The sequence below is a fragment of the Eschrichtius robustus genome, chromosome 11 (genome assembly GCF_028021215.1).
Source record: "Eschrichtius robustus isolate mEscRob2 chromosome 11, mEscRob2.pri, whole genome shotgun sequence".
NCBI lineage: Eukaryota > Metazoa > Chordata > Mammalia > Artiodactyla > Eschrichtiidae > Eschrichtius > Eschrichtius robustus.
The window spans coordinates 43,084,338-43,104,951 of record NC_090834.1 but is presented as its reverse complement, the minus strand read 5'-3'; the positions used below and the strand labels follow the sequence as shown (position 1 = coordinate 43,104,951).

Sequence of the window (20,614 nt, the reverse complement as noted above, 5' to 3'; positions counted from 1 at the left end):
TTCTCAGTTTGAAAGAGGCTCTCATATTTTAGACTTTAAACTATGATGGTCTTTAAAATTTTATGCTCAAGTTCTTCTTAGTCATTTTGGAATGGAAACATGTCTCTATTTCTTTATTGAGAGATGAAAGGAAACCTGATTTTGCACCTTGAACCAGAGCCTCTGCCCACTGTGACTGATCAGATCCAAGATGAAGAACTGGACCTTTCAATGGAACAAGAAATTTCAGGGGAGACTGAAAACATTCCAGTGACAGAAGCTGAAACAATATGTTCTAGTGAAGCAGACGGTAAAAACTTCTGAGCTGAATATTGCAGTATTTTATAGGAAAAAAATGCTAATCATTTGCCAACAGTTAGGAAAGTCTGGTCTCATTTAAGTGCAAACAGTGACTAATACTCATGGGAGTGATAGGAGGAGGAAACTTCAGATTTCCATCACTAAAGATCCTTTTCATATACATAGGAGGAATGTTATTTTATTTATATGAATATACAGTCTAAAGATTTTTAGGTTAAGTTAGATGATCAATTTTGAATTCATTTGAAAGGTCAGCTTTTTTTTTTTTTTTTTTTTTTAAGACTTTGATCAAATCACCAGAAATCCTACCGTATTAATTACTGCTAGGCACTTCATGTATAATGATGATCAGCACAAACTTTGGTCTCTTTTCTAAACTTCATCTCTATCTCCACCATTCTGAATTTTTTCACTTGGTTGTTGCACAGGTACTTAGAACTTGGTGTCTGACAATAAATTTATCATCTTCTCTTGCCTACTGAAACCTTGTCTTCCTGCCTTCCTCATGTTAGTGATGATACCACAGTCTGCAGTAATCCAAACCAGAGACATGAGAGGTACCTCTAAAAAGATAAAGGTGTCTCTTACTCCACATCTTCTTAGAGACCAAGTCCTCTTCCTTTTGACTTCTTTTCTCCCCATACCTATGAGTATCGCCTTTGTTCAAAACCACTCAGGCTTTCTTCTCATCTTCACCCTATACTGTGGATAGGTAGTCCTTGGGGTTCCAATTTTATGTGGGTCTCCTCGTAGACTCCTTGGGTGAGGGCTCTAAGCTTTATCCCTGTCTCCTGTGCCCACACTGCTGTCCAAACAAAGTATAAGCTTCCTGTGGTTTGGCATAAACTTCAGAAGATGGGTTTAGGGCTCAATTGCCATGAATTCCCCTTGAAACTTCATTTCTGGCCTCTGCAGAATCTTTTATTTTCTTGTGACCCTTACAGCACATATTTTGAATGCTAGTCTTACACACAGATTAAGAGATACGCATTCTATCCTCATTTAGCAAGTGGAATAAACATCTTCCTGATACATTTTTACGCTTGAAATTTATGTTGCTGTCTATTGTTGAAAAATACAGTTGACCCATGAACAGCAAGGGGTTAGGGTCGCCGACCCTCCACGCAGTCGAAAAATCTGCATATAACTTAGAGTCGGCCCTCTGCATCCAGTGTTCCACATCTGCAGATTCAGCCAACCCTGGATCATGCAGTCCTGTAGTATGTATTTATTGAAAAAAATCCTCAAATAAGTGGACCTGTGCAGTTCAAGTGCATGTTGTTCAAGGGTGAACTATAGTTGAATTTTGGTGTCCTTATTTAAATTTAAGTTGAAAAAATTATTCCTGGTTATAAAATTGTGTTAAATTATAAATATTGAGGAAAATAAAGTTGTGTTTTTGTTTTAACCAGTGGTTGTTATAGTGACTAAGTATAAAGATAGAATAATTTACCTGGTTTGTAATAGGTGCTGAATAAGGTTTTTTTTCTTTTCTTTACTTTTAGTTCCCTTGGCAATGAAGACCCACCAGATTCCTTCAAAAATTCTTTTTAAAAAATTATTAAATAAGATCCGAAACCAAAAATCTCTCTGGACAATTAAATCCATGTCTGAGGATGAAAGCGAAATGAAGACAACTGTTAGTGAAACTGAAAGTAAAGCCCTGACAGTTGAATCAGGAGCAACTGTGAGTGAAGACAGAACAGTATCTTCTGGGCAGAAACAAGGTAGTTCTCTCCAGTCATCTCATTTTATAGCACATAAACCCTTTCTAAGCTGTTCAAAAATATGCTCATTTCTGAAAAATCGAAGAATAGAGGTCAAAAGGAAGAAAATATTTTAAAGCCCATAATGCTGCCACTTAAAGGCAATAAATGTTAGAAACCTTAGTGAATCTCCTTCCAGAGCACTTTAAGTGTAGTAGAATTTTATATATATATATATAATCTTACATATTTCAGTAAGTGGCAAAAAATTCTCTTGCTTAAGCCAAAAAGCTTGTCTTTCTGGTTCTGCTCTTCTATATCCTACATCCAAACCATCATCAAATCCTGTCGGTCCTACCCTCAAAATATATCCAGAGTCCAGCTGTTCCTCACCACCTACTATCCTAGTTTAAGTGATGTTCATTCTCTAGATTCTTGCCTGTATTAGCTGGTGGCCTCCTAACTGGTCTTCCATCCACAGCTTTTGCACCTTCCTGCAATAATCTGTTTCCAGAGACATCCTGTTAAAACACATCAGCTTATCATTCCTCTGGGAGAAGCCCTCCAACAACTACCCATTTCCCTCAGGAAAACCATTTTGCTTACAGTGGCATCAAAGCTTTACAGGATCTGCACACACACCCCTCCCCACTACTTCTCTCTCTGACTTCATTTTCTCCCCAACCGCTGCACTGTAGGCACTGGCTTCCTGGCTATTTTTCCAACACAGCAAATACGAATCATGTGGTCTTTGCAAGTGCTGGTCTTGGTTGGGGGAGGGAGGAATGCTCTTGGATATTTTTATGGTTCACTGTCTCACTTCCTTCAGATATTTGCTCAGATACTGCTTTCTCAGTAATGCCTTCTCAAACCACTCTATATAAAACAACAAACTTCTGTGCCTTCCCCCACCCCCATAATCTTCACTCCCTATCACCTCTACTCCATAGCTCTTAACATCTGATGGACCATAAATTTACCTTCTTGCTTATTTGCTTCTTGTCTTGACACCTGCCCCTCTCCACCTTCCTCACCCTCCAGTCCTGGAATATAGGGCTTGATTTTGTTCATTGCTGTACCCCCAGAGCCTAGACTAGTGCCTTATACATAAAAGGTGCTCAGTTAATATTTGTTGAATTAATTGACTAGCCTAAAGCAAAGAGAGGTAAGTTTGGAAGTCAGATATACATATGATATTCAAGCACATGGGCATGGAAGAATTCTTTAGGGGAAAGAATTCAGTGAGAAAAGGGCTTATAAGACCATCTGAAGGGACTGCATCATTTAGAAGATGGCTAGAGAAGGGGCAAGCAGCAAAGGCAGTAAAAAGGAGTGAGAAGAAGGAGAGAGAGTATGGTGTTGGCATTTAATACAAAGGGACACTTTCATCTTTAATCCATAACCAAGTTATTTTGGACAAGGCCCTGTGTGAGTAGGCTTTCTCTAGCCTCATCTGGCTTCATTCTTCCCCTTGTCTGAGCCAAGTTTTTCACTCCTCACAGGGTCTTAATACCTGTTGATCTATCTGGAAAGGTCTCCTGTACATCCCCACACTCTTTACCTGTTTGATTCCTCCTTACCTTTCAAATGTCCACTTAAATGCCATTTCCTAAGAGAAATCTCATCTGAGTTCCTAGTCTAATTCAGATTCCTCTGAAATACTCTATTGTATAAGCCCCCTTTTTTCTTATATAGTACTTAGCACCGTTTCTAATTTTATAATTTTTTTCTAGGATAATTATATAATGTTCTGTCCCCCACCTACCTCCTTTGAGGCCTTTTCTTGTTGACCGTGGTAAATGTGCATACAGCACATAAGTAGGTGCTGAACGAATGAGGTGACTGAATGCTCCGTTCAGTTTCTGGCTACCCTGATGTGATCAAAGTATACTGCTTTAACTTCCTTCTCTGCTCTGGATTCATAAATAATAAAAATCCTAATAACTAAGTATGTGAAAGATACATTTAAATTTCTTCTCTTTTTACACGTTGGTGCCTTGCTTACTCTGCTCTTTTTATGCTGTCCCATTGTGTTTGAAACTCTGTCAGCCTACCTTTTAAGTCAGTTCTCCTTCGTTTTTTCTTTTTTGTTTATAATTTTAGTCTTAGGTCTTTTTGTATTAGGCTAGAATTTATTGGATAAAATATGTGGTCTCTGGAAGGTGGCTGGATCTTAACTAAATAAGACATTCAGGTGGACCAGTGTCAATCTGAATGTAGATTTTTGTTACATTTGTCAGATTTAAGTTTGACAGCGATAATATGTTCATAATGATGTATCTATTACAGTTGTTGAAAGTGACACGCTAACAGTTGACTCTGGACCACTTACTAGTGAAGATAAACCACTTTCATTCAATACAGACTCTGAAAAGGAACAAGGTATTTCTTTTTATCATATTCTCAAATTAAACTTGCTTGATTCTTCACATCTTTTTCCTAATAAAATTACATGTAATAAATGAACAAAAGACTTTACGGTGGTATCAAATTCTAAATTATTGAAACTAATTATTGCTTTGGGGATTCTCTTAGAAATGAAAGAGACTCAGCCTATCACAGCTGTAGCTCAGAGTTCAGTTCTACTTCATCCTCAGGAAGAAGCAGCCAGAATTAGAATGGCAGCAAGGCAGAAACAGGTAATTTGAAATTTTTATTTTATTTTATTTTTATTTTTTAATTTATTTTGGCTGCACTGGGTCTTCGTTGTGGCGCGTGGGCTTCTCTAGTTGTGGCGAGCAGGCCCTAGAGTACGCAGGCTCAGTAGTTGCAGTGCTCAGGCTTAGTTGAGGTAAGTGGGATCTTAGTTCCCTAAGCAGGGATCGAACTCAGGCCCCCTGCATTGGGAGTGCGGAGTCTTAACCACTGGACCACCAGGGAAGTCCCTGAAATTTTTATTTTTAAAGGTTTCTTTCTTCCCCCTATGTACTATAGTTTTATTTGACCAGTAAAATTTGTCTTAACATCTGGCTACTTTTGATACCATTTCTTCTGCCTTGTCTTACACATTCATTTGATAGAAGGTACTTCATCTTTACTTGTACTGCTCATTTGACCCTTATTGCATTCTGCTTTGTATTTTATACTCTGGTATGTATCTTATCTTCCCTATAATATTTATCAGTTTTTTAAAGGCAGAGACTGTCTTTTTTTTTTTTTTTTTTTTTTTTTTTTGCCTCACCATGGGCATGTGGAACTTCCCCGGCCAGGGATCAACCCGTGCCCCCTGTAGTGGACGCATGGAGTCTTAGCCACTGGACCACCAGGGAAGTCCGAGACTGTCTTTTTTAAAAAGTCAATTTATCCTACATAGTTTCTTGTACAATGCTTTATACATAGTAAGTACTCAATAAATATTTGTTGAATAAATGAGTCCCTGTCATAATATTAAACATTGATCTGGGCTTTGTAATCCCAAAAGTTTTTTTGAAAAACTGTATTTCAAAGAAAAATTTTAAATTCAACTTCTGTAACTGTAATATTTGTCCCTTCTACTTTAATGAAAGATTTTCTTAACACAGATTACCTCGAAAGAGGCTAATTGTTACTAAGCCAGTCAGTTTATAGTCATAGTTTTTATAAAAATGCAGCTGAGGGATGACAATTCTATGAGCCAGTATTTCGTCTCAGATAAATGCTTTCTAATCAATATTCTAAAGCAGTATTGTCCAATAGATATTCTACAGTAATGCAAATGTTCCATATCTATGTTCAGTATGGTAACTGCTACCTACATGGGCTATTGAATACTTGAAGTATGAGTAGTGCAACTGAGAAACTGAATTGTAAATTTTATTTGTTTTGGGTTGATTTAAATTTTAATAGTCACATGTAGCTAGTGACTACTATATTGATAGTGCAGTTCTAGAGTTACTACAAAACTGTAAATGGTTTAAATTCCGTGGCTCCTATGAGTGAAGGAAAGGAAGGTGAAGACAGGAACTAAGCCGTAGCCACTATTGCCTGATTAAGAATAGGTAATATCATATTGAGACATTTTTAATTTTGAAAACAAGATCATTCTTCATTATCTCTAGTAGACGTATTCCTCTTAATAAAACTTCACATACATTCCCTTTTCTGTTTATTCAGTATATGTTTCTTATATATGTTTCAAGGGCTACTAGGTGTTGGATTTAACAGGCAACCAGACAGACTAGTCCCTGTCCTCATGAATCTTACAGTTACTTTAACACATGTTTTTAGTTCTTGGGTTTATGTGTGTGTGTATGTTGGTATAATTTTGAGTTTATTTGTCTTCACTCTGCCATTATTTTCCATCTCTTTAATGCCTGACAGTAAAGACTGAATGTTGCTCACTGTACTTTTATTTAGCTTGTAGATAACTGCACCCTTTTATGAGTATGCCTAAGAAATCAAAGTGTTGTGAGCGTTCTCAATATTTAATTTCTTAGGCATTATTCTTACTGAGAACAAGGTAAAATTAAAGATGTGAACACAGAATTTGCTACTTCTCTGGAGGTGGTGCTTCAGTGGTGATCAAGGTTTCCCTGTGCTCCCAGGAAATACAAATAGTTAATATGTTTATTTTTACTTCTCTCCCTTTTCCTCCTTTCCCATTTTCCTGTCTCTTGCTTCCTTCCTCCCTCTGGCAGTGGCAATAACAGATAAAACGTCACCACTTTCTTCTTGGATAATTGGTACTCTTGGTGATGAGACCTGTTTCTTTTCATTGTAATGCATATAAACTTTTCTTTGGCATGAGTTTGTTGTTAATAAATCAATAGTATTTTTGTTATTTAGATAATGGAAATAGAAGAACAGAAGCAAAAACAGTTGGAATTACTTGAACAAATTGAACAACAGAAGTTAAGATTAGAAACTGATTGCTTCAGAGCTCAGCTGGAAGAAGAAAAAAGAAAAAAAACTCAACAGACTGGGGTACGATGCAGGAAATCTCATCCCTACGTAGATTGTTGGGGGATAAAGAAGCGTGGGCAATCTTAGCATTCAGAAAAGTAAAGTGCATTTCTAATTTGTATTTGATAATTTTTTAAAAAAATAATGTATATGTAAAAATAACTTTATACAAACCTAATGACTTTCATCTTTCAGTTTCTAGAGGGTGCTAATATATGTGACCATGACTTGTATGTAACGTGTATGTTGAGCTCTTGGGCTTGACACTAAAGGAGAGCGGTAGATTACTTCATTTCTTAACAATGGAAATGGCAGTCTCTTTTATAAAAAATAAAGCTATATGGAAGTTTACAATTATAGAACGTCAGTTTACGTAAAGTACTTTAGTACTTATTTCTGGATTTGCCTTTTAGTTAGTAGCTTTGTCTTTTATTAGGTTGGCACTGCACCAGCATCATGCACCATAAGTTCTGATGAAGATAATCACAGGCAGATGATTCGTAACTATCAACAACAGCTCTTACAGCAAAACAGGTATTAGCTAGGGTACAATTTATATGTGATAGTGTGTGGCTACATTTTCAGGTTTTATTATTTGGTTTATATGAAGGTCTTACCAGGATTCCCTTTAGAACTATGGCATGTAGATTTCTCAAAGAGCAATGTTAATAACATTGTTCCATTTCTGCCTTGATTATGGCCACCCCTAGATTGAATTTAATGTATAAACACTTAAGAATGTGGGGCATTTTTTTTAATCGAAAAAGAATAATGCTTGTTTGTTTTGGGTAGGCTTCACAAACAGTCTGTTGAAACAGCCAGGAAACGATTACTCGACTATCAGACTATGTTAAAAGGAAAGTACCCATCCATGTCAGCTACACCATTGATACCTGGTTCTGTTACATCGGTACCACCACAGAAATCTGAAAGACCCGCTGTTGCATCAGAACTTGAGGATCAAGGTCAGAGACCCAAGTTGAGTCCTAACAAACAACCTATGCAACCCGTACAGATCTCCAAATTAGAGCAAGATTTTCAGGTTCCAAGACAACATCGCTTTCCACAAAGACAGGTAGAAACAACCGAAACATTAGTTACTTCAGATGTTTTAGCCGAGCAAGCTTTGGAATCACAGGAACAGCCAAAGCAACTCTCACAGACTGAAACACAACAGAGAGACTATAAATTAGTCCCTAAAGACTCTCATACACTTTCAAGGGCTTTGTCACATGATAAGCCACCGATAGTACAGGATGCTAGAGAAAGAGCTGAAACCTCTGGGGCAACAACTTTTCAAACTTTAGACTCCCAGCAAATGTTCTCAGAGAACAGTGAAAGTATATCGTCTAAGTTAATTGAACCTTCTTCATTCCTGCCATTGGTAGCTGAGCATTCTTTTAGTTCTCTGCCTACTAAAGTTGAGTCTGGAAAAATCCAGGAACGCTTTTCAACTGGGAGCAAAAATGTAGTTTCTGTAAGCCATTCTGTAGTTGGCCAAACGCAGGATAAGTCTTTGCCATTCTCAGAGAATATCATAGCCCAGCAAGGTAATTTGAAGGCTCTCCAAAAACAGTTAGACCTACAGAAAGAAGTTCTTCGGTTAAGACAGGAAGCTCAGGAACAATTGCTTTTGTGCAAACAGAAAGAATTGGAAGAGCAAACTGGCCTTTCTGTATTCCTTCCTTTGGTACCTCTGGATTCGTTTGCTTCACTGCCTTCTGCCAAAGCTGAGTCAGGGAGAATCCAGGAATCTTCTCCAACCCAGAAAGAGACTACAGTTTCCTCAGGCCATCCTGTGGTCCCACAACTTCAGGATAGGCTTAATTTTAAATTTCTCCAAGAACAGTTAAATATTCAGAGGGACAGCTTTCAGGCTAGACGGGAAGCCCAGGAAGTATTATGTGCACGTAAACAGAGTGAATTGGATGGAAGAGTATGGGCTGAACAGACTGGGCCCCCTTCTGTCCCATCTCAAGGAACTCAGCATACATTTACTTCACTACCTTCTGCTGGTACTCAATCTGGAAAAATCCAGGACCAGTATTCATCTAAGAGTGAGAAGGAAATTCTCTCAATCCAATCTGAAATCCCAAAATCTCAGGATGGGTCTTCAAGTTTCCTACAGCAGTTCCAACCTTTGCATGATAGTTTGAAGTTGCTCCAAGAACAGCTGACTACACAGAGGGATGCTCTTCAGGCCAGGCATGAAGCCCAGGCAGAATTACTTTTACGTAGACAAAGGGATTTGGAAGACTCTAATAAGTCTGTGCAGATGAGTTCTTCATTCCTGCCAGTGGTCACTCAACGTTCAGTTGCTTCACAAGCTTCTTCTAAAACTGAGCCTAGAAGAATTCAGAACTTTTATTTCTCTGAGAAGGAGAGTGTTACTCCCTCAAGTCATTTGGTAATGCCAGCATTTCAGGATGAGTCTCTTAGTTTTCCACAGCGTAGCCTGACACAGCAGGAAAATCTAACAACACTCGAAGGTCAGTCACACATTCAGAGGGTAATACTTGGTGCTAAACAAGAAACTCAGGAATTTGTACACAAACAAAATGAATTAGAAAAAAAAATTCCTTCTGAACAGACTGGCACCTCTTTATCTCTGTCTCAGGGAGCTGAATCTGAAAAATTCCAGGACTGTATGTCATTCAGGAGTGACAGTACATTTCCCTTAAGCCATTGGAAGATCCCAAGATTTCAGGAAAGACTTCTGGGATTTTCACGACATATACAACCTCTACAAGATAATTTGGAAGGACACCAAGAATGGTTAGACACAGAAGAGGAGGCCCTTCAGTTTATCCAGAAAATCCAAGGGAATGTATCTTCTGAACAAACTGGCCCCTCGTTCACACCCCAGTTAGCACAGCTTTCTTTTCCTTCATTGCCTTCTGCTGAATCTCTTACAACCCGGGAACCTCTTTCAGCAGAGAGTGAGAGTAGAATTCCTTCAGGCCATTTTCAGATCCCAGAATTGCAGGATAGACTTTTGAAGATATCACAGCTTATCCAGCCTCAACAAGATAATTTGAAGGCACTTCAAGAACAGTTAGCTACACAGAGGGAAGCCATCATTCAGTCTAGACAGGAAGCTCAGCAAGAATTACTTTTGCATAAACAGAGTGAGTGGAAGGGAAGAATATCTCCCGAGCAGGTTGACACCTCTTCCTTCCTACCCCTAGTTGTACAGCGTCCTTTTGCTCCATTACCTCTTAGTGAAGCTGGTAGAATCCAAGAACCTTGTTCAACTAAGGGTGATAATATAGTCTCCCCAAGTCGTTCTGAGATACCAAGGTTGCCTGATAGGCTTTTGGGTTTACCACAGCCTGTTTTATCTCAACAAGATTATCCGATTACATTTCAACAGGAACACGTGTATACACAGACAGGTCCCCTTCCATGTAGCGAGAAAACCCAGAAAGAGTTGGTTTTGCCCAGACAATATAAATTTGAGGAAAAGTCATCTGAGCATTTTATCCAACCTCTCCATGGTGATTTGAAGGCACTTCAAGAGCAGTTAGACGTACAGAGGAAAGCCACTCAATCTAGCCAGGAAGTCCGAGAAGAACTGCTTTTGCAAAGACTAAGTAAATTGGAGAAAGGGGTCTCACCTGAGCAGACCAGCACCTCTTCATCCTTATCCCGTGTAACACTGCCTGTTGCTGACTCTGAAAGAATCCCAAAATCTCTTCCAACCAGAAGTGACAGTACTGTTTCCTCAAGTCATCCTGAGATTCCAAGATCTCAGGATAGGCTTTTGAGTTTATCCCAGGCTTTTCTGCATGTGTCAGCACAGTTGGGCTTACAGAGAGAAGTGCTGCGTTTTAATGAAAAAGCTCAGGAAGAAGTGCTTTTAAACAAGCAAGCAGAGCTGATTGAAGGTGGCTCTTCTGAGCAGCCTGTTCCCTCTGTGTTTCTACCCAAGGAAAGAGAGCATTCATTGATTCCACTACCTTTTGCTGAAGTAAAATCTAAAAACATTTGTGAATCGTATTCAGCCAAAAATGAACATGCAGCTCCTTCAAGTGCTTCTATGAGCCCAAGACTTCAAGATAGATTTTTGAGTTTTTCACAACCTCTCTTAGCTCAGCAAGATAATTTGGGACTTCAGAAGCAGATGGAGCTACAAAAAGAAGTTCTGCATTATGGCCAAAAAGCCCAAGAAGAATTGCTTGTACAGAGACAAACAGCATTGCAGCAGCACATTCAGAAACATCAGGAGACCTTGAAGGATTTCTTTAAAGACAGTCAGGTATGTATTAATCTCGAATATCTGAGAATTAAACATCGACAATAACCCGACTTAGACAAGCTAAGTATTTGTTTTAATCCTAGGTCGAAATAAGTTCTTAGTTATTGAGAATAAGTGGTTTGACCTTAACTGTGCTTTAATTTTCTACCTTAACCTGGAAATTAAAAGGTAAAAATTGATCCACCTTGCATGGCGTTTATGAAGTTAATAGTTATTTGAAGCCCAACTAATTTCAGCCACTGGTTTGGTACAACCAAACTCAAACATCATGGAAAATGTAGGTTGCCTTTTGAAGTTTTGTTATAAAGGATTTTGAGCTTACCACAAGAAGATTCAATTGTAAAATAACTAGTTAGCAGAATTTCTCTTAGGCAAATGGCAGACTTTGTGCTTTCTGTATAGCACTGTGTTGACATTTGTGTAGAATCAAAATCAGTACCATCTTTTTCCATAAGTGACAGTATTAACATCTGTTATAAAAGTGGTGCGATTCAGGAAGATCAGCTCTGTGCTTTGTGACCACCTAGAGGGGTGGGATAGGGAGGGTGGGAGGGAGGGAGATGCAAGAGGGAAGAGATATGGGAACATATGTATATGTATAACTGATTCACTTTGTTATAAAGCAGAAACTAACACACCATTGTAAAGCAATTATACTTCAATAAAGATGTTTTAAAAAATAAAAAATAAATAAATAAATAAATAAAAGTATAACTGTAAAAAAAAAAAGTGGTGCGATTTTAGGCTGATGGACCGCCGGACCGGCTGCTTGTGACTGAATTGTTGAGAGGACTCTGATGTGGTCACTCAGATGACTATTCATAGTTTCTCTATATGGGAGACAGTATATTCTCCTATATATGAATGTGTCCATTTTATTTTAAAAGGCCACTTCCTAAATTTATGAGTTAGCCTAAACAGAATTCTACAATCCTTTGATGCTCAGGAGAAGCTTGAGTTGCGTTCATGAGAACTTGAGTTCTGGGGATTTACTGGTCAGTTTAAGGAAAAGGAATGGGAAAAGAAAAGCAGAGGGGGATACTCAAGTATAATCTCTTATTGAAAGGTGCAGTGGAGGCTGTTTGTAAGGTCCGAGGCTGTGACTGGTTGTACTTTTCAGTGGAATTATTACCCTTTCAATATTAGAAGTACTTCTCATTTTTTTCTATAGATAAAATTGTAATAATGTGGTTGATGGAGCTGTTGATGTGGTTGAGGTTCTAACTGAAGAAGGGAGATACAAATCGAATGACTTCTTCACATGATCTTTCATTTTGTGTCATCCCCACCCTCGTCTGTCTACTTTTTCAGACAAGTAAGCCCACAGTTGAAAATGATTTTGAAACTAAGAAGCTCAGAGACTGCCTTGTTCATCTCCAAGATCTAGCCAAAGACAATCAGGAAAACATTGGTACTGCAGGCAGGAGAAACTGTGATGACAATCAGCTCCTTTCAGAAGATAGTAATGCCAAGCAAAGTGGTAAGATAATTGCATTTTATAGTACTGATTGTCCTGATGATGATTCTTTATTTTAACCTCCTGCAACTTGCCAGTTGAAGAAGTTTGTTTCGTTAACAGATTTGTATTGTGCCTAACTTTGTCTTTGACTTGATAGGGGAGCATCAGGACAAAGAACTGGGTGGGAAATCCTCAAAACCACCTGTAGCAAAAGTTAAAGGTGGATTGGACTTGAACCAACATGAACTTAGTGCCATACAAGAGGTAGAATCACCAGCAAGTGGCAGAACTTCTATACTAGGTAAACAGATGGTTTGATAAAATATGATTTTTTAATAGTTTGCCAGTTTTCTACAGTTTTTTCAGGATGCTAAATATTTTGTTGTTGAGGAAACTTAGACTGTGAGTACTCATGAAGGGGAAAAAATGGTTTGTACAAACAGTATTTAAAATGTGGACTTAAAGAAATATGTCATTAGGTAACTAGTTTCTTTATATATGAGGAAGCGCAATTTATTGTAGACAAAAATTCTTTGCTATCCATTATTCTGACACCTTTGCTTCCCTCTGCTTCCTTTCTAAACCAGTTTCTCTAGGATAAAACCCAGTTGTTTCTCTTCTCCCTTGCTGCTCTTTCCCTTCAGTACCTTCACTTCTCTTTTCCTGTATCTTTCACAGGATAATCATGGTGCGTAAAACCCTGGCTTTAAGAGCAGTTGTAACACGTATATTTCTTCACGGTACTTCTTCCTAGATTCAATTATCTAGAAAAATTCCTCCCTGCAATCCTTAGTAAATAGCCCTCTTTTCATTTTATAATTATTTCTAGATTTCAGACTCAACCAGATAATTCTCTTGATCAAATCTATCAAAGCAAATTCTTTTGTAAGGGGGAAAATAACTTTGTCAATAGAAAGGTACTTAGAAATGTAATGTTAATATTAGCTATTTTGGTCTTAAAGCCATAAAATATTGTACCTTTGTTTCCAGCTAAAAGAGTTTAAGAAGGTAAGAGATTCAGAATAACTTTTTTTTTTTTTTTTAGATTTTGTTTTTGACTACCTCCTTTCCTTTCACTTGTTTCTTAAGATTCAGTATTACTTTTATAAATTTATTTATTTATTTATCTACTTTTGGCTGTGTTGGGTCTTCGTTTCTGTGCAAGGGCTTTCTCCAGTTGCGGCGAGTGGGGGCCACTCTTCATCGCGGTGCCCAGGCCTCTCACTGTCGCGGCCTCTCCCATTGTGGAGCACAGGCTCCAGATGCTCAGGCTCAGTAGTTGTGGCTCACAGGCTTAGTTGCTCCGCGGCATGTGGGATCTTCCCAGACCAGGGCTCGAACCCATGTCCCCTGCATTGGCAGGCAGACTCCTAACTACTGCGCCACCAGGGAAGCCCCAGAATAACTCTTAAGAATCATTCCCCTTTTTACTTTCTTCTTATGTCTTATGGAAATTATAACAAAGTAATGATTCTATTTGTTACTAGGCTTTGGAAGCTTTTCTTCATTTTGCACTATTTGGTAAACACAACTGTTCAGGAGTTGATTGGCGCTTTTCCTAATTCAGAATGAGCATTGGGAAATTCTCACCATTGATTCCTATAATTTAATGAGTTGTGTTTGAGATTGCAAAAATGTCAGCCTATCTAAAAGGGAAAGCTATATATTCCCTCACCTCCACCTCCTTATCCTTCAGCCTGTTTTCAATGAAAAGAACCCAGATGTAAGTCTTGACTGTTTCCTTGTCTATACCTCTGCCACACCCTACAGAGTACCTGTTCTTCTCAGTTCTAGTTGATCAACTCTGGAATCTGTCCATTTGTTTCCATTCCCACTACCACTCTTTTAATTCAGGCTGTCATTTCTTTCTTGAAGGGCTGCTACAACTCCCCATGTCTCCCTGTTTCCAGTCTGGCATTACTCTCCTTCATTTTCCCATGGTGTACTCAGAGTAATCTGCCTCTATTGCTCCATGTTTAAACTCTTCAATCATTTCCCTTTGACTGGAGGAATAAGTCTAAATTAAGTCTTAAGTCCCTAGCTTCACCCACAAGGCCCTTCATGATCTCACTCCCTCCCTTCAGGGTTGAGGTAAGTGCCACTTGTGTGGCATAAACTTTGCCCGAGCTATCAGGCATCCCTGTCATGTGCTCTTTGGGAGCTTTCATCATAGCCTTCATCACACTTCTTTGGGTAATACTTTTAGTCAAAATATTATAGGCAAATAGTGCTAAAAGGTTACAACATGAAACAGCATTTCTTCCTGCCCCTACACACCCCCTACCCCTTGATGCTACTCACCAGACACAGTCACTTTTCAAGTCTCCTAGGTGTTTCTTCTTGTATTTACTTCTGTAGTTGGCAATGGATTTTAGCAAATATTAAGCCAAATATTAAACACCGCTAAAATAATTTGAGATCACATCATTTTCTCTGTTTGTGAGAACATCTTTTAGTGTGATATTGGATGATACATTCTTAACAAGGTTATTACTGTCCCCAAAGGGGATGAAAATTGGTTCTCAGGGAGATGAAAAAGTCTTACTCTTTATGTACCAAAGCACAAGTGTACGTAAAAAGATATACAGTATATATAGTTATTAAGTTTCATGGAGTTAGCAGGCAATTAGGAAGAAAGTCTTGAAAGGGCTCCTTAGGTGGGTGATGATAAAGTTAATATTGAGAAACACTGAGCTATAATATTCTTCCAATTTTCTTTTCTTGTCTGTATTCTACTTTTTTTTTTTTTGGCTTCGCCGGGTCTTAATCTTTTTTTTTAGTTGCGGCATGTTAACTCTTAGTTGTGGCATGCATGCAGGATCTAGTTCCCCGATCAGGGATCGAACCCGGGCCCCCTGCATTGGGAGCAGGGAGTCCTACCCACTGGACCACTAGGGAAGTCCCTGTAGTCTATTTCTTTTGGCTTTACTTTCTGGGAGAATTTTCTCAGCTTTTTCTTCTATCATTTCTTAGGAATTTTTATTTTGGCTCTCAAAGTGTAGTTTCTAAAAGCTTGCCCTCCTTTCTGATTTTTTCTTTTTGTAGCATCCTGCTCTTGTTTCATGGATGCAAAATACTACTTACTTTGAATATTTATAGGTTTTTGTTTGTTTGCATTCCTGTATTTTCTCTGTTTGTCTGGGTTCTTCTTTTTTTTTTCTGTCTGAAGTTTTAGAGGCTTTTCTCTAATATCTTCCATATTTGAGTGGAACACTGAATGGCTAATTGGAAATTCTATAGGTGGGGACCTTATTTACTTCTGGATTTCATTGGAAAATGTGGCTTTTCCTTGAGGACCCTCAACTTAGTATCTGTGGTTCTTTTCCCTGAGCAATTTACAGTTTAGTTTCTTCAAAGAAAGATCCTCCAAGTTTGATACAAGCCTGGCTGTTGCTGTTATGGAGCCAGACCTGTGGGGATCTGAGTCGAGGGTGCAAACTTTCTTTTAATACCTCTGATTTCCTTATGGCGTTCTTTTTCTTCCCTCCACCCTTGCCCCTTTCAGTGCCTGATCCCCCTAAATTCAGAGTGTATTGGATTCACGTAGTTGTGGCCAGGTGATTAAGATGATAGACTAGAAATCCATTGGGGTTTCCCCACACAGGTTCAAATCCTGTCAGCTACTGCACCTTTCCCCTTAGAAAGGTAATCCTTTGACACTTTACCAGTTTGAGAGTCTGCTATAAATTTGATCGCAGAGTATGTAGGATTCAGTTTCTCTAGAGGATAAACCTTTAGTCTTCTCTGGGGATGATGTTGAGAGATAGGAATCTCAGGTGATGGGAGGGATCTTTTCCACGTACGTGTTTTTAAACATTCTCCCTGTTTTCAGTTCCCTGATTCACACCTTCCTTTTGTAATACCTCTTGCCTTTAATTCCCAAGTTTTTCTGGGATTCTGCACAGTAAATTAGCTTCTACTTCTGAGTGTCTCCCACTCCTTTGTTTGTTTGTTTGTTTCATGAGTGTTTATTTCAGTCATGAGTGTTTATTTCAGTCATAAGTGTTTATTTCAGTGATTATTACTTTGATAATCACCCTCAGGTAAACACCATTGAGGTCAGGAACTGGAATGTTAGAGAACTCCATAAACGCGTCCCTTGTACTCTCGCAATTACTCTTCCTCCTCTTCTCCCCAGGGTAAACCCTTATCTTGATCTCTCATACCACAGATTAGCTGTAGCTATTTTTGAACTTTATATTACGAATGCATATTATTCCTTATAATACTTAATGGTTGATCATTTTTCCAGGCATTTTTCCTGTGATTAGTCAGTACTGAAGCATTTTCTATTATTAGGAAGTATGAGTATCATTAAAAACTTAGTAAAATTGAAGTGAAATAATTTAAAGGCTGTGTGAAAGTTAAGCAGTTACTATTTTCTTGCTACACTGATTAAGTCTTTAAGAGTTTAGATTTTTACCCATAATCTAAATTGCCATTTTAGTTTTAACTAGAAACGTAAGTGGAAATCCAGTGAGTCAGTTTTTTCTCCCTCCCAGGTAAACCAGACTTTTATCAAGACAGAGACCCACTGAGGGTCTCAGTAAGCCGAGAACAAAGTTTTCTTGGGAGCCCCCTGGGCTGTGATCCATTTGGTCATCTTCACCCAGTTGCCCAGGAGAACATCTGTGGTGATGACTCTGATAAAGCAGGTGAGAGAGAAAGAAGTTGAAACTGGAATTGCTGTGCATAAGAATATGTGGACAAAAGATAGTTATTGTAGTGTTACTTGTAATGAAAAATGGTAAATAACTTCAGTGAAACTGCAGTTTTGTGAAGGTGTTAAATGAGAGGAGAAAAGTCTGTGTTCATGCATTTGAAAACTGTCTGGAATAAGAATCACCAAAGTTTAGGTACGGGTTAATCTTTGTTGGAGGTTGGGTTTCACACTTCTATTTCATATGTTTACATACTGTGAAATTTTTTTTCCATAAGACTATATTATTTCTGTACACAAAAAGTTGAATGAGGGAAGTGAAGTTTATTTAGAGAATAATTAATTACACTTTTAAATTGTTTCACTAAGTAAGTAAATGTCAGTAGGAAGTATGTAAGGGTATGAAGTTTTTACAGTTGGCAAACTCTACACATTTTGTGTTTAAGCCTATTTGTAACAATCCACATTTAATTAAATACTACTAAGTATTATCTTTTAAAAATTCTACCTGTGGCATTCTAAATGAGCTGTTTTATGTTTAGTTTTAAATATTTGGAAAGTATTAAGGAACAAGTTACAAGGAAAAAACTTTAAATCACTTAATTCTGCCACCCAGAGACAACTGATGTTAATTTTCTCGCTTTTGAATTTGTGCATATTTATAACAAGCTATTTTATATGTATAATATTGACCTTGCAAAGCATAGTTCCAGTACTGCTTCATTAGTTCTAAAGCACCTTTTAAGTAGTTGCCTTTTCTAACCAGATTTCTTTTTATTTTAGCTGTCACTTATACTTGGATAATTGTTATCTTAGTTGTATCTAGGGTTTAATACAATGAGAGATGAGCAAGACCTATTTTCTTTTTGAGGGTTTATAGAAAAATTGACTTTAGCTTCTCCTTTTTTAATTGGAGATTGAAATAACTACAAAATATAATTTCCAATGAATTATAGTTTTTGACATTTTAAAATAAAAACCATTACCATGTTTTTAGATGTAGCCGGTGAATACTTGCATTCCTTTTTATTCTACCTGTCAATGTCCTCTAGCCAAAGACTACCAAGAGCACACATGTAATCGAAGAAAGCTGGGTGCTTTGACTTGTTGTAGTTAGGGAGAATGCACACCGTGGGGAACCATGAGGCCAATGAATTAGTGAGAGGGTATTAGAAGGGACTTACTATAAGATTTGGGCTTTATTAGGTGATTTTGAGGAGGGTTTAAGTATTTTGAAATAGGGCTTTGCTTGTTAGTACTGGATATTATCAGGAAGCAAGGGTGATCCTGTTATTGGATACCTACAAAATTCTTCCCTAGGAGGTAGGAATAATGGAGTTAGGCTAAGTAAAGCTGTACTTGATTAAGCAGCAGTCACTCATGTTAGCCAGGATAAGGAGATTATCATCTCCTTATCCTGGCTAACATGAGCATTTTTGTGGTTTGGACAGTATTCATGGTTTTGTCTATGTTCAGACATGTTCAGACTTTTCTCCCCTCATTTAACACCTTCACAAAACTGCAGTTTCACTGAAGTTTATTTAACTCTGACCTTGCTTTTCTTTCCCTTATTTTTATTTTTCAATTCTTATCACTACCCAAGTGCTACCCTGGTCACCCTCCTCTGGGGGAATCTTCTTTGGTTTGTTACAGATAATAACAGTTATAGAACTGTGATTACGAAATAGTAAACCCGTAATTTCCCATCTCACAACTAGCTTTTGAAATGAGCTGCTTAAGAAAAAATAACAACTCACTATAAAGTTTCACCATCTCTTAACTTTCTTCACTTAAAATTTTAGTGTGTAAAGAAGCAACCAAATAACAGTTTAATGGTTAAATCAATTGTATCACAATAATATATTTGTAATTGAACTAGGAGAGGGTAAAAAATTGTATTTAAAAACAAATTATATTTAAATATAATATTTGATATTTGCTGTTTTTACTTTATTATCTGTAATATAGATATTTTATGAATAAATATATGTATCTGCACACATATACAGATACATATGTATGCATGCATATGTGTCCTGGGTTACCTCTTAGAAAACATTTCTTACACAAACATCTAAGAAACATACTTTTTTTTTTTTTTTTTAGAAACATACTTTTAATGTTCATGATCTCTTTTAATAATATCATGGGGATAATGAGACAGAAATTTTAGTTTATATTTGGCGGAGCAGTTTTAATTATATTCTATTTCAGAGCCACAGATGACCATATTCCTTGGCCGGCTTTCTCACAAATGTTGGCTATTGGGAGTATGAGAAAAACTAACTCAGAATACCCGGATTACTAATAGTGAGACAGAAAGTATAATTTTTATGTATTTTTAATATGTCAAATGTAATTAGGAATGATAATTCATAATAAAAGCAGTGTATGCTCATTGTGATTTTAGACAGCACTGCAAGTTATAAAGAAGTAAAATTCCTCGTCCTACCATTCTTAAGCAACCACTGGTTGCACTTTGGTGTTTTTGTCTTTTTTATGTGCATTTTTCTCACCTTTGAGATCACACTGTACTTATAATTGAATATTCTTGCTTCTTCACTTAAAATTAATGACAAGCATTTCCCATCACACTGGCTCTTTTCTAAAGGGTTTTATTCATAGAATAATAATGACAACTACAGTTTTCCATGAAAAATTATATTGTGCTGACTATAAATTATTTTTTTAATTAGTTAATTTATTTTGTTTATTTTTGGCTGCATTGGGTCTTCGTTGCTGTGCGCGGGCTTTCTCTAGTTGCAGTGAGGGGGGGCTACTCTTAGTTGTGGTGCACGGGCTTCTCATCGCGGTGGCTTCTCTTGTTGCAGAGCACGGGCTCTAGGCACACGGGCTCAGTAGTTGTGGCTCACGGGCTCTAGAGCGCAGGCTCAGTAGTTGTGGCACACGGGCTTAGTTGCTCCGAGGCATGTGGGATCTTCCCGGACCAGGGTTCTAACCCGTGTCCCTGCATTGGTAGGTGGATTCTTAACCACTGCGCCACCAGGGAAGTCCTAAATGCTTTTAATGAATAACAACATGAATTTTTTTTTTTTCTTTTTGGTCTAAGATAAGGCAACTCTACAAAGCAAAATATGAGAGAAAATTGTAGGAAAGCAGGAAATTATGCCCTCTGGTGCTAAATATTTGATTTGTCATAATCCAGACCTTCCCCCTCCTTCCCCATTTTAGTCAAGGTCAGTGAGGCTGTGGTTGAGAATCATGCAGTATTAAGTTACTCTGTGGAGGAAGAAGACCATACGTACCTGGGTCCAGATGTGAAGCCAGATGATAAGGTTAGTAATGTCTTGATGTGTGCTGCATTGTTAGAGTTGCTTGGCTTCATATTG

The 20,614-nt window shown here is 37.8% G+C and overlaps 1 protein-coding gene across 11 annotated transcripts in view; it reads left to right on the top strand.

Annotated features, from left to right (window-relative positions):
• The window catches only part of CEP295 (centrosomal protein 295), a 48,352-nt gene that overhangs the window by 21,421 nt on the left and 6,317 nt on the right, over positions 1-20,614 (top strand). For 10 of the 11 annotated variants that reach the window (XM_068555679.1, XM_068555685.1, XM_068555680.1 and 7 more), the window contains 11 exons: positions 122-289; positions 1,806-2,027; positions 4,296-4,388; positions 4,542-4,645; positions 6,771-6,908; positions 7,324-7,421; positions 7,680-11,145; positions 12,457-12,625; positions 12,762-12,905; positions 17,107-17,259; positions 20,457-20,560. In XM_068555679.1, the coding sequence (XP_068411780.1) occupies positions 122-289; positions 1,806-2,027; positions 4,296-4,388; positions 4,542-4,645; positions 6,771-6,908; positions 7,324-7,421; positions 7,680-11,145; positions 12,457-12,625; positions 12,762-12,905; positions 17,107-17,259; positions 20,457-20,560 (4,859 nt within the window). Of the gene's footprint in view, positions 1-121; positions 290-1,805; positions 2,028-4,295; positions 4,389-4,541; positions 4,646-6,754; positions 6,909-7,323; positions 7,422-7,679; positions 11,146-12,456; positions 12,626-12,761; positions 12,906-17,106; positions 17,260-20,456; positions 20,561-20,614 lie in introns of those variants that run through there. The other variant, XM_068555689.1, reaches the window with a different exon arrangement.